The following is a 14153-nucleotide window of genomic DNA, read 5'->3' as shown; positions in this document are numbered from 1 at the left end:
TCTCCACCACCAGAGGTCCCACCAAGAGTTGTAGAATGTAAGCTCCTTGAGGGCTTTTTCACTTTTGTGTTTGCTTCCTTGGCTACCTAGCTTAGTTCCTGGCCCATAGGAGAGGATTCATAAATACTTGCTGACTGACTGGTTGGTTGATGTCAGACATGTTTAGTATAGAGGCAGGGGGTAGATGAAATTTCGATTCAGTTTCCCTGAAGCCCCAAGTGGTGAGGGTCCCTTCCAACTCTGTATCCTCCTCTCCCCTAGCCTATCTTGGCCTGATCTCTTTCTCTAAGGAACAGAAGCATTTCCTCCATTCCCAGCCCAAGACAGAGCCCATTTCTCTGCCTGTTTTCTCTCCTCTCCTTTCTCCCCGCCAGGGCCAGCTCTTGGCACATGCCTGTCTCTCCCCACCTTCGTTTGACATAGGCAGACACCACTGATGGGGGCCTCTTGTCTTTTCTTTCAGCACTGGCAGCAGTGACCCCTATTGCATCGTGAAGATCGACAATGAGCCCATCATCAGGTAATTGAGGAGGAGGGCTAGCTCCTTCGGGGAGGTGCTCCTTCCTCCTCAGGTCTTCACCTCCCATAGGGCCTAGGTGGACTTCTGTAGCACAGATCAGAGAGAATAACAGTAATTCACACACATGTGTTTGACCCACAAACATTTATATTTTATATATTTATTTGTTTATTTTTAGCTTTCCAACAAACATTTATCAAGTCCACTCTAAATTCCAGCCACTGTACTCGCCACTGGGGATACAAAGAGAAAACGTTGCTCTCAAGGAGATTACTTTCTGACTGATAGAATTTTAGGATCTACAAAGTGCAGTCTTCACAACAGCCCTGCGCATCATTGTTGAGTCACTTTAGTTGTGCCTAACTCTGTGATACCATTTGGGGTTTTCTTGGCAGAGATATTGGAGTGGTTTGCCATTTCCTCTCTGGCTCATTTTACAGATAAGGAAACTGAGGTAAGCAGGGTTAAGTGACTTGCTCAGGGTCACACAGCTAGTAAGTGTCTGAGGCTGGACTTGAACTCAAGTCCTCCTGACTCCGGGCCACCCGGCTGCCCTGTTGGTGCTTAAGAAATAGTCATTAAATTTAGTTGTCCCCATTTTATAGATGAGAAAAGCATCCAGTGTTGGTCAGTCAAGGTGCATCTGTGAATTGCTTCTTTGTGGCAGGTACCCACTAAGCACCCACAAAATGGAGCAGTCCCTGCTCTGGAGGAGCTGTGTTCTGTAGTCACACAGCGAGAACGGTGCAGAGCTGGAACTGGAACTTTCATCTTCTGGGTCCAAAGCCAACATTCTTGCCCATCACCAGGCCGCCCTTCTCCCCTCTCAGCTCCTTCTGGACGGTCTCCTTTGTTATGTGTCCATCCCACTGCCTCTAGTGAGGTCAGTCAAAGCACAAGGATCCCCCTCCTTGGCATGGCAGCCAGTGGAAGGAAGGTTAGGATCATCTGTCCCTCTAGGGGAGAGAATCAGACTTGCCACATAATGTTAGGAAGGTCATTTGCCCCTTCTCTGCCTCAGTTTCCTCATTCTGTCAAACCCCTGTCCTGCCTATCTCATAGGGCTACTCTGAGAATGAAATGGATGTGAAGAATGAATGTGAAAACATTGTTATCTCTAAACACTACATGATTATTGTAGTCTGGAAGCTCCTGGAGGGTAGGGGCTGTGTCTTATTTATCATTGTATTTCCCTACATGCCATAGGTCCTTAATAAATGTTGACTAAATGTATGAATGAATGAATGAATGAGAGTGGGGAAAATAGAAAGCACAAAGAAAGAAAGCCATTTGCCCAACTAGGCAGCAGAGGTAGGTTAGGAACTCTTAAAGGGTTAAAATAACATTTTAAAAAATGATCAAATGGAGTAAGAAGACCTCCTACCCAGGGGTAGGGAACCTGTGGCCTGGAGGCCGCAGACTCCACACCCTCTGCTTGGGCTTTGGGAGTGGGGGTGGGGGAGAGGTGGAAGATGACTGGGCTCTGGCACTAAGGGCTGTCCCTGAAGAGCTCTCTTTCTTTCCATCTGTCTTTCTCCAACAGGACAGCCACGGTGTGGAAGACCTTGTCCCCATTCTGGGGCGAGGAATACAAGGTCCACCTTCCTCCCACCTTCCACTCTGTGTCCTTCTATGTCATGGATGAAGATGCCCTCAGGTATGATGCCCTTAGTTCTGGCTCAGGACTCCAGAGAGCCAGAGGCAACAGGGAACCCAAGAGATGGACCCAGAATGGATGGCTATAGTTGTGGTGGTAGGCATATGTGTGGTGGAAGGGGAGGCAGGGGGAGATGGTCCAGAAAAAGACCCTGATGGGTATAGGGAATGACACTGAAGCCCTTATACAAGCAAGCTGAGTCCACATCCCCTCCTTCATCACTAGGAGTCTAGGATGTTCCATTCCTTGATGTGACAGGATGTGTTTGGACTGAGATGTCAAACTGGCCTGCTAGCTGTTCCTCACACTCATTCCTAAAAGAAGGCTCTGAGAAGTGTGCATCTTACCTCCCTGTCCTCTCAGGTCCCCACTTTGGACTGGTTTAGACCAAATGCATGCATTACAACTGGCTCCATCCATGCAATGGATCGATTCTGGATGGCCTGCAGATGTTAGGGATTGGGGCGTTTATATTAAGGTAGAAAATAGACTGAAGAATAACAAGGAAATAGAGAAATGAGTTTTACTATGAATGCTCCTGGATAGCTATGTAGTGCAGTGGATAGAGTGCTCAGCCTGTAGTCAGGAAGACTTGTTTTCCTAAGTTCAAATCTGGCCTCAGACATAGCTAGAGAAGGAAACGGCAAACTGCTCCAGTATCTCTACCAAGAAAACCCCAAATGGGGTCAAGAAGAGTCAGACACAACTGAAAAATGACTCAACAAGGACAAAATAAATGCACCCAACCAGGGCAAGGAGACTTTAGGTACCTGTGACTATACCTGTCATGAGTGAGTTGGCAATCTGGAGTAGTTTTAGATTTGAGATAAAGCAAGGATGCCTTTAGAGTCGGGGGCTAGAGCCAAGGCTCTTCATCCCTCATTCCAGCTGCCTCTTCCTCCTTGTTTCTTCTCCCACATGTCACTGGGCACTGGGTGATTGTGTGTGTGTGTGTGTACATGTGAGTGTGTATATCTGAGCATGGAAGCATTCTGCACAAGTAGGAAGTTAAAGCCCTGTTGCCTTTGGCTAGGCAGTTTCCCAAAGCCAGAGAGAAAGCATGTCCTTGGTCTGGAGTCCCGCCCCATGACCCCAACCCCAGAAGATGAGCTAGCCTGCAGTGCTGGATATAGTGGTGAATGAGACTGGGCCCCTGAGCTCTGTCCTCACAGTTTAACCTCAGTCTGTCCAGGACAGTGGCCCTGAGCTTCTACGCCTTGGGGCCTAGAGCTTGGAGCTCTGATAAGCAGACAATGCACCAACTCATAGGGGGGTTTTGTAGGGAGCTTGAAGGGCATCTAGTCCGGTGCCCTCATTTTAAGGATGAAGAGGACTGAGGAAGTAACATGATATGTCTAAAATTGCAAAGGGAGTCAGGAACAGAACTGGAGTTTGGAATTGGGTCATAGGATAATCATCATCATAATAGCTGACTTTTATGTAGCCCTACTGTGTGCCAGGCACATGCTAAGCACTTTGTAAGTATTATCTCATTGATCCTCATAACAACCCTGGGAGGTCGGTGCTGTTACTATCCCCATTATATAGATGAGAAAATTGAGGCCAGCAGAGTTAGTTGACTTACTCAGGGTCACACAGCTAGTAAGTGTCTGAGGCTGGATTTGGACTCAGGTCTTCTTGACTCAGCCCAGTGCTCTAGCCTCAGGGAGCTTCCGTGGCACAGTGAAGTAGCCCAAGATTTCCTGTCAGTAGCAGAGCTGGCCAGCTAGGAAGGCCCTCTAGATAAGATAACCAAGGCCCAGAGAGAATAAATGAAGAGACTTGCCCAAGGACACACAAGTAGTAAGAATCCAAGGTGGCATTTGAACCCAGATCCTCCGATCCAGCCCCACTGCTTTTCTCATTGCCATTAATCTTGCTGTTCTCTCTCTTTCTCCCCCTCTGTAGCCGAGATGATGTCATTGGGAAGGTCTGCCTCACCAGAGACGTCTTAGCTGAGCATCCTAAGGGTAAGAGCATCTTCCAGTCTCCTGTACCCTGCCCCTGCACCACAGGCCCCACCCCCGTATCCACCATATCCAGCGTCCTCTGTTCCTGCCTTCTCGGTAGCTTGGTCCATCCAGGCAGAGGCCCTGGCTCTGAGATACTAGGCTCCTGGCCAAATGGGGGGGTGGTTAAAGGGAGGAAGGGAGGGGTCATGGTTATTTACCAGGCTGGAACCTTGGAGTTTCCCTTGCAACTGTGCTTCAGCAAACCTGGCAGGGCCTCATACCCTTGTGTCCAGCCCTCACACCTAACCCTTAGAGAAGGAATGGGAGATGGGAAGCTAATGACAATTGGAAGCTGATAGATTCCTGTGCCTCAGTAGCTATCTAGTTCTACCCCTAATCCCACCCTCCATTTTACAGATGCGGAACCTAAGGCCCTTGGTTGTTAAATGACTTGCCCAAGGTCACCCAGACAATAAGTGGCAAAACTGAGATTCACGCCCAGATCCTTTGACTCCAAATCCAGTCCCCTTTCCAAGTCATCTCATCCAGTCCCCAGCATCTTAGGAGCTCACTCAGCCCTTAAAACCATCCCAGGAGCCTGAGCTTGAGGTCAGACACATTTCAATGTTTGTACTTCTCCTCAGCACCTAGGACAGCTCCTGACTTAGGCTCTACTAGGGGATAGGCACTGGTCCTGTCATTTCACGGGTAAAGGGAGGTGGAAGCTGCCTCTGTTGATGCAGGTTGGCACTTTCTCTGCCTTAGAGTGTGGGGGGGGTGGTGGCAGTTAGGACACTGAGTGGTGAGGGCTTCTTCAGGGTCTTGAACAAAGCACCTGTTACATGTATCATGCACTGGGCCAGATGTTGAGGGAAACCATGCCTGGAATGAAAGGGCTAAGTATCCAGACAGCTCAACATAAAACAGAAAAAGCAAAGATGAAGTCACATAAACAGGGGTAGGACAGTCTCATCTGGCCAGGTCAGGAAAAGCCATCTGTAGGAGGTGGCATTTGAGTCGAGCTCTAAAGGAAGGGTCCAGAGTGAGTGCAGTCCAGGCCCAGGAGACAGACTGCACCAGGACAAGGAGGTAGGAAGTCTGTTCAATGAAGTTGAATTGAAAATATGAGGTCCCTGTTACTGGTAGAGGTCCCTGGGGGTGGGGGTTGCCCCTCACTTCCCCAGTGTTTTCCCCCCTTCCATGTAGGATCAGCCCTCAGTGAAAGGTTGCTGCCCTGGTCCCTCCTGGGTGAGGATGGACTCCAATATCCTCACCCCCTATCAGCTGTGAGAGACTTGAGTGTGTGTCCCATCCTGGGGCCAGCTGCATTTGGAAAGGGGAGCCAGAAGGGACTCCAAACTGGGAAGCAGCTGTTGGAGACAGAACAGGAACTGTTTGGGGAAAGAGGTTGTTTTGGGAGCCAACCTTCTGCCTTGAGGTGCAGCCAGTGAGCCCTGCTCCTGTCACTAATCTCATCAGCCTACTCTTACAGAGCTTCTTTCCTCAAACTTTGCACTCGAAGCATTTCCCTCTGAAGCCCAGGTTCTTATACTGGTGTCCGTGTATAGAGGGATGAACTTGAATGGGAAAAAGTCACATCTTTGTCTTGACAGGCTTCTAACCGAAAGGTAGCATTTCCTTCAATTATTTAAGAACATGATTCTAAGAAGAGGGTCCATAGGTTTACCAGACTGCCAGAACATGATACAAAAACAGATAAGAAGCTGGGCTCTATAGGGACAGACAGCCCAATGAGAGAGAACTGAGCAGAGGGAATCCATGATATTCCTCTTCAGGCTGAGAATGCCCTCCACATTCTTCCCACCTCAATCCTCCAGTCCACTGGACTAAACCAGGGCCAAATCATACAAGGACATGGCCTCTGGCTGAGTCATCTCCTCTCCTCCACACCTCAAAGGGCTGGGACCTTCTCTCTCTGGAGTCCTGCTTCCTTTCTCCCCACCTGCTGCTGTTTATAATGGGCTGCCAACCCCTTGGCGGGATTTCATGGCTGCTCTGAACCACTGACTCACCCAATGCCACCCAGGACTGGAGGCATTTCTGTCTGCTCTTCTCTGGGCCTATGCCCCAAATCTCTGACAGCTGAAATAAACATAACTAAGCTCCATCCTTGGGCCCTGAGGCTTATGCTTCTCAGAGCCTGCCTTGTCCTGCTTCCTAGACTCACAGAATCACTGAATAGGAGAATTGGAAAGAGCCTTAGCAATCATTAGTCTTAGCCATACAAGCAAGGAAGTCCCCCCATAACTTTCCTGACAAATGACAATCCTCTGGGGCATGGAAATCATTGACTAGCATGGGCTTTGAGTCAGGGGACCCAGGTTCAAACCCTGCCTCTGACGCTCCCCAGTGAGACCTTAGGCAAGTCACTTCTCTCTGTGTGCCTCAGTTTGCCCATCTGTAAAATGAGAGAGCTGAACTAGACGGCCAAAGAGTCCCTTGCAACTCCAGATCCACGATCCAGTACCTCTGGACTCCTTCCTGCCCAGGGTATGAATTTCCATCGCATGATACCTCTGTGGGCTAGAGCGGGCAGGAATCATCACCCCCAAGGGCCAAGGTCACACTCATAGCTGGAATCAGAAGATCAGAGCTTTAGGGCTAGGAGGGACCCCAGAGGCCATAGCCTAACCAGATCATTTTACAGATGAGGAAGCTGGGGTCTACAGAGGGAAAGTGACCTTCCTAAGGTCACACATGTAGTAAATAGCAGTCAGGATATGAACTCAGGTCCAATAACTTAGGTTCATGCTCCTTTTCACTTTACTATTAGAGTAATCTTTGTCTAGCCTGACCACTCCATTTTACAGAGGAGGAGGAGGAGGAGGAGGCCCAAAGAGATGAATTTGGGCAAACCAGGCAGCTCCTAAGTTTCCAAGCTGGGGATTCAAGCCTGGGTCTTCTGGCTCCCAGCCCTGCCAAGATTGGTACCCAAGCAGAAGGCCCCTCCCTGCCCCCCACCATGGATGATGAAGCCGGGCTCAGGGCAGGTGGGACAAGTTGGGTCTTACAAGACACAAGATGGCCTTCTTCCAGGTCCTTCTGTGTTCCCTCCTCTCCTTTCACCTACCCAGAGTCACCCAGTCTCAACCTGGCCCCAGTGGGTGCTGTTAAGGGGCTGTCCCTCTTACTTACTTACTTACTCACCTCCCAGGTTACAGTGGATGGCTGCACCTGAAGGAGATTGACCCAGATGAGGAGGTGCAGGGAGAGATCCATCTGCAGATGGAGATCGTTCGAGGCCAGGGGCCCCGGAAGCTTCGCTGCACAGTGTTCGAGGCCAGGTGGGTGGAGGGCCCTCACTCTCCCATACCAGCTACCCTGAGTAAGCTGTGGATGCCTTCTTGGCTCCTGGTGAGGTGGGGGATGGGCTGACAAGAGCTAGTAACCACAATAGCTGATTTTTTCATACAGTTTGCATCTCCTTTGATCCTGACAAAAACCCAGGGAGATGGATGATATTATGATCTCCATTCTATAGATAAGCAAACTGAGTCTCAGGGATGTTAAATAAATCACACAGGGCCAATCAGTTCATCAATAAGCATTTATTAGGCACTTACTACATGCTAGGCACTGGAGATGCAATGACAAATGTGACCCAGTTTCTGCCTTCAAGGGACTTACATTTCATTGGAGGAGACAATGGATGGATGGATGGATGGATGGATGGATGGATGGATGGATGGATGAAGAAGAACTTATTAAGGGTTCACCATGTGCCTGGCATCATGCTAGGCACGGGGGATACAAAGACAAAAGGAGCAGTCCCTGTCCTCAAGGAGCTTACATTCTAATGAGAGAAAGAACAAGGTTCTAACGAGGAACGTGGGAGGTACATTCAGGGTAGAGGCAAAGTGGCCTCTGAGGGGAGGGCACCAGCAGCTCTGGGCACCAGAGAAGTTCTCCAGCAGAGACTGGCAAGTGAGCTGAGTTTTGAAGGAAACAGACATAGAGAGCATCTATAGCAGGATTTGATCCCAGGTCTTCATCACTCCAAATCCAGTGCTTTTTACCTGCTGCTGGTGAGTTTTCCTTTACAAAGTGACCTGAAAGACTCTTGACAAATTAGCTTTTTGCAGCAAATCTGATTAATTGAAGCAGTATTTAAGATGAATTCTCATGATTTGGAGAGTTTAGTTTCCCCTGCAAAGCCTCCATCCCACCATCATGGTTTGTCAGAGATTGATATCCATCCAATTTTCAGGCAGCTCCTGGGAAAGTTGAAGTCCCCACCCTTTGGGAGCTTATGGTCAGATCCCTAGAAGACACACTAAGAACAGTTACTTTCGGCCTCTTGGGTGGGGACAGTCTGCGCTGGGTCATCCACACTCCCTCTCATTTCCCCCGGAGATCCAGGGGTTCAGGCTGTGGCAGGGGAATTGGGGATCAGGGCTAGTCTGTGGCCAGTGATCAGGGGATGAGACCATAGACTAAGAGTGAGGGGGATCCATCTAGTCCAGCCCCCTCATCTTGTGATTGTAGTTGGGGTGATCAGAGGAAGTTCTGATTTTGAGGACTAGGGCACTTCCCATAGATCTGATCATTTCTGAGGATCATGGGCCCTATGCTGGGAGGACACAGTGAAACTCTCTGACACTGGCCCACAAATCATCTTCAGTGCCCCCCATCCCAACTGCCCCAGCCACCGGGAATCGGTCAATCCAGTCAGTCTACTATGTGCCAGGCACAGTGCTAAGCACTGGAGATACAAAAGAGGCAAAAGACAGCCCTGCCCTCAAGGAGCTTCCAATCTAATGAAGCAGACACCAAGTGAACAAATCAGTCAGAGGAATAGCTTGGGTTGAACTCAGAACACATGTCCGGCTCCAAAGGAGGGACCCCAGTCACTCTAATAAGGAAGCCAAGGCTTAGGGGAGACCCCAGGGTCACTCAGCTAGTGTTCAAACCCCATCCCTGTAATTCCACAAGTTTAGTGGTCCTTCCGCTATAGCATGTGGCCTCTTCTCTGTTGGATTGACAAAGACTAAACCAGGAAAACCCTGTTTGATCTAAATCATAGCTCCTTATTGGGGTGGGGGTGGGGGGCAGATCTCTCCCTTCTTTCCCCATCTCCCATATCATCTCATCTCCACCACATGTCTGCAAAGTTTCTTTTTGGGGGTTGGCACCATCTGGTTTTTTCCTTTGTTTTTAATATTTTTTTTGCTTTTTTTTTTTTTTTTTTTGGCAGGGCAATTGGGGTTAAGTGACTTGCCCAAGGCCACACAGCTAGTACTTGTGTCAAGTGTCTGAGGCTGAATTTGAACTCAGGTCCTCCTGACTCCAGGGCCGGTGCTCTACTGACTGCGCCACCTAGCTGCCCTTTAATATTTTTTTGTTACATTTTTAGTTCTGAACTGTCTCCCTCCCTCCCTTCCCACTCCACACTAGAGAAGGTCACCATCTCTCTCTCTCTCTCTCTCTCTCTCTCTCTCTCTCTCTCTCTCTCTCATACACACACACACACACACACACACACACACACACACACACACACATGAAACCATACAATGCATACGTATATTTCTCAGTTCTTCTCTGGAGATGGATAACATCTTCCCTTATGGGTCCTTTGTAGTTGATTTGAATATTCTAATACTCAGGCTAACTTAGTCATCCATGGACGGTCTTCAGACAATACTGCTGATCTTGTTTACAACATTCTCTTGGTTCTGCTCACTTCATTTTTCATTATTTCATGGAAGTCTTTCCATTTTTTTTAAACCACACAGCTCACCATTTCTTATAGCATGGTAGCAGTCAATCACATTCATATACCATCACTTGCTCAGCCATTCCCTAACTGATGGGCATCCCCTCAATTTCCAGGCACCATCTGTTTTTGTAACTTCTCCTTCCTCAGGGTCCACTGTTCCCTTCCTTTTCTGCTGATCTAAACCTGTTCCAGGCTGCTGGTAGGGGGCCTTGAAACAGCCTTGTCGAGCACAGCCTTGTCAGATCACCACAGATATAGAGTAGGAAAGAAATCTGATGCCCTCAGTTTACAGATGAGGAAACCCAGGGAGGTTGAAGTCACTTGCCTCTGGTCAAACAGATTCTAAGGGACGGAAACAGGATTGAGCTAAAGCCCTCTGGTTCCCAATCCAGTATTCTTTTGACTCTTATTCCAACCTTCTAATGTTACAGAGGCCCAGAGAGGGGAAGGGACTTGACCCAAAGTCACACAGCTATTAGTAACAGGTCCTCTTATTCAGGTCCTCTGACTACTGGTGTTCTTCTCCAAATGACTGTATCTCTCCCCTAGAGCAAGCCAGGGCCTGTGTCTAATGCCATCCCTGACCCCTCCCCTCCCCCTCCTTGTCCCCTCCCTGTCCCCCACTTTGAGGATTTAAGCTTTAAGGTTGTTGTGTTAGCGTGTGCCCATATGCGTGTGGGAGGCTGTTTGGGAATCTCCAGGAGTGACTCACTTTCTCTTTCTCCCCATTCCCGTTGGTGGGAGCAATGAAGGACATTCTAGGCATGTTGGGGTTTTCTCCCCAGGATCTCCTACTGTTTTGGGTCCCTCTGTGGCACTGAGTCACTCTGGGAAGGGAGTAGGCAGGATGGAGACAGTCTGCTGCCTCCCCTGACTGGACTGTCTGGGTCTCCCCAGGTATTTTTAGCTGCCACCCACAACCCTCACCAGTCTCAGGGAGTGAGTCACGGAGAATTCCACCCTTAGGAAGCACATCTCTGGCTCTGAAGCCACTCTGGATCTTCCCCTTTCTCTGATGAGGGAGTGGGTGAACGAGGGAGCCAGCTACAGCTCTGTGCTTGTCAGACCAGCAGCAGCTGATGGGGAGGGGGCCTCTGACACAGAAGCCAGACCACCCGGGTTCCGTGTCCAAGGCTTCCAAGAGTGAAAGGTCATGATTCATAGGACCATAGCCCAGAAACCGTCGAGTCATTTTACAGATGAGGAAACTGAGGCCTTTTGACACTGCCAGTGCCCAGGTCAGCACCTTCGTGGATTTTAAAGGCAGCAAAGTTTGTCTTGGGTGATTTCCCCTCTCTTGAAGCCCCTTCTTGCCTTCCCCATCCTAGGGTCAGAGATTTAGATCTAGAAGGAAGCTTAGACATCATCCATCTAGTCTGTTGTTTTCATTTTCAGAGGAGGAAACAGCCCCAGAGGCAGGCACTGTGGATACAAGACATAAAAATGAACCAGACCCTTCCTTGGGGAGCTTACATTCCATGGTGGGGGTGGGGGTGGGGGCGGAGACCGCATGTATGAAAGGAAGCACAGGCAAGATAAATACCGAGTGGCTGGAAGGTATTCAGGGTGAAGGTTCTGTAGAAGGTGGGGCTCAAACTGAGTCTTGGAGGACTCGAGGATTCTAAGAGCTGGAGATGAGGAGGAGAGCATTTTAGGAAGGGGGGACACCCGGTGGCACGTCCAGGAGACGGGCGGTGGACTGTCATTTGTGAGGAACAGCAGATAGAAGCTGTCATTGGACCATAAAAAACATGGAGGGGAGTAATGTATAAGAAGATGAGAAAGAGAGGAAAGGTCAGGTTGGGAGGGTTTTAAATGCCAGACAAAGGAGCCAGGAAGACCCGAGTTCAAATCCAGCCTCAGACACTTACTAGCTGTGTGACCTTGAGTGAGTCATTTAACCTCTGTTTGCCTCAGTTTTCTCAACTGTAAAATGGAGGAAAGTACTCAGCATAGTGCCTAGCACATAGTAGGTGCTATACAAGTATCTCTCCCCTCCTCCCTCCTCATCTCCATCCACACCTCTTGATGGCTTACAGTCTTCAAAGGTGGAATTGGAAAGGACCATAGGAGCTGTCTACCATATTGCCAATATCTATCGGCCCATTTCCCCAGCCCATGCTGTAGCGGACGTCATGCAGCCTCTCCCTGAAGACCCCCAATGAGAGGGCACCCACCCCCTCTCTTAGCTAGCCAGCTCACTTTTGGACAGCTCCAGCTATGAGGAACTGGTGGTGGTTTGTTTTTGTTCTTCCCCCTTTCGAGCTTCACTTTGCCTCTGAGAATTCCACCCACTGTGCCTTGTTCTGTCCCCTGGGGCCAAGCAGAACAAAGCTGACCCCCCTCCATAAGACAAACCTTCAAGTGCTTGCCTGTCCCCTGACACCTTCTCCAGGTGAAGCATCCCTAGTTCTTCCACTGCTCCTCATATGACACAGCCTCAAGCCCCTTCATGCACATACCCTCAGTCACCCTCCTCTGGGTGTTAACCAATGTCCCTCTTAGAACCCAACACAACATTTCCAATCAATTGTTTTTGTCCTTTGTTCTCCAAGAGGACCATGACATCAGGGAGATGATGACATGACTTGCAGCTGACTTTGATTTGAGTGAGGGAGGGCTGTGCAAGGTCACCAGCCTCACTTTCTCCTCTAGAGCCATCTGGGTCCAGTGGCCAGATATTCATCAGGGAGACTGGAGATGGCCCAGGATGCAATGAGAGACCCTGGCCCTTTTAGGCTAGGGTTGATGTGCATTCATTAAGTGCCTAGAATATTCTAGGCACTGCTAAGCACCTGGTGTGTACTCCAGATGTGATCTGACCAAGGCAGAAAACCATCAGACTGTTGGTGGCACAATGGATAGAGTGCTGGCCTGAAGTCTCCTTCTTGAGTTCAAATCCAGCCTTAGACATTTACTAGCTATGTCACCCTGAGCAAGTCACTTCACCCTTTTTGTCTCAGTTTCCTCATCTGCAAAATGATCTGGAGAAGGAAATGGCAAACCACTCCAGTATCTTTGCCAAGAAAGCCCCAGTGGGGTCAGAGTCTTAGACACTACTGAAATGACTAAACAGCGACCAAACCCACATCGCTTTCTTATTCCCGGAAGCTCTCCCTGCCTCTCTTAACGCGCCCCCAGATTGCATTCACGTTTTTGGTTGCCATATCGCATCACTCTCACAGTCTGAAAGCCCCCAAATCTTTCATTATTAACATAAGCTTGGCAGAGTGGAGAGAGAGCTGGCCTCAAGCTCCCACCCTGATACACCTTTGACCCAGAGTCACTTAACTTTGCAATGCTCTGGGCAATCCCTAGGGCTCTAGGTTGCTGAGAGAGGGCTGGCCTCCTATGGTAGAGGGAGTTTCCTCTTCTGGAAGTTCCTCGTACTATTGAAGTCACAGGTCCAGACCCTATCCTTATTATTTACATGAAATCAGTGTTGTTATTATGATGATCATTGCTAAATCTCATGAAACCCTGGTTGGGTGTCTTGTAGCATATAGTTGTAACAGTGGCTTTGTTGGGGCACCCAGCAGGGGGAGGCTGCGGAGACATCCTTTGGGGGGGGGGCTGGCTCAGACTGAGGATTTGGTGGGGCACCCCACCCTTCAGGACCAGATATGATTAGACAAAGCCTTTGCTCTCAGGTGGGTCGGAGGGGCCCCTTATCTCTCTGTATGATCTCCCTGTGCCCCAGAGGACAGAGGGTAAGCCAGAACTTACCCAATCACCTGTCTTTCCCCAGGGACTTGGCCCGAAAGGATCGTAACGGAGCATCTGACCCCTTTGTCCGAGTGCGCTACAATGGCAAGACTCAGGAGAGTTCGGTGAGGGGCTAGAGAGAGGGTGCTTCCAGGGGTGTGCATGGGGCTGTTGTCATTGGACTCCCAGGTGGAAAAGAGGGAGGAGGAAATGAGATTCTCCTCTCAGCCAAGCTTGGATCAGGGAACTAGGAGTGTTCCTGGAGCCAAGGCCCATTCAGAGCCACCTCAGTGGAGCCCTGATCGGAGAGCATGGCATAAGAGAAAGAACATTGGATGAGGAGTCAGGAGTCTCAACTGCCACTCCCCTTGATCTAGGCACTGCTGCACCCAATGCCTCAGTTTCCCATCTGTGAAAGAGAGAGGAGGTCAGACTGGATGACCCATAAGATCTTAGATCTAGAACAAAAGGGACCCCAGAGTCCCACTGACCTTTCATTTCATGGATGAACAAACTGAGCCTTAGGGAACTTAAGTGACCCAGCCACAGCCACAGAGGCAGTAAGCTTCAGAGGTGAGA

At 49.4% G+C, this 14153-nt stretch overlaps 1 protein-coding gene across 1 annotated transcript in view; it reads left to right on the top strand.

Annotated features, from left to right (window-relative positions):
• The window catches only part of RASA4B (RAS p21 protein activator 4B), a 47729-nt gene that overhangs the window by 15786 nt on the left and 17790 nt on the right, over window positions 1-14153 (top strand). Inside the window, exons 2-6 of the mRNA XM_036769309.1 lie at window positions 464-520; window positions 2064-2177; window positions 4086-4147; window positions 7305-7434; window positions 13618-13699. Of these exons, the coding sequence (XP_036625204.1) occupies window positions 464-520; window positions 2064-2177; window positions 4086-4147; window positions 7305-7434; window positions 13618-13699 (445 nt within the window). The remainder of the gene's footprint in view (window positions 1-463; window positions 521-2063; window positions 2178-4085; window positions 4148-7304; window positions 7435-13617; window positions 13700-14153) is intronic.

Source organism: Trichosurus vulpecula, chromosome 7, assembly GCF_011100635.1.
Source record: "Trichosurus vulpecula isolate mTriVul1 chromosome 7, mTriVul1.pri, whole genome shotgun sequence".
Classification (NCBI taxonomy): domain Eukaryota; kingdom Metazoa; phylum Chordata; class Mammalia; order Diprotodontia; family Phalangeridae; genus Trichosurus; species Trichosurus vulpecula.
The sequence above is the reverse complement of the archived record's forward strand: the minus strand, read 5'-3'. Positions and strand labels throughout refer to the sequence as shown.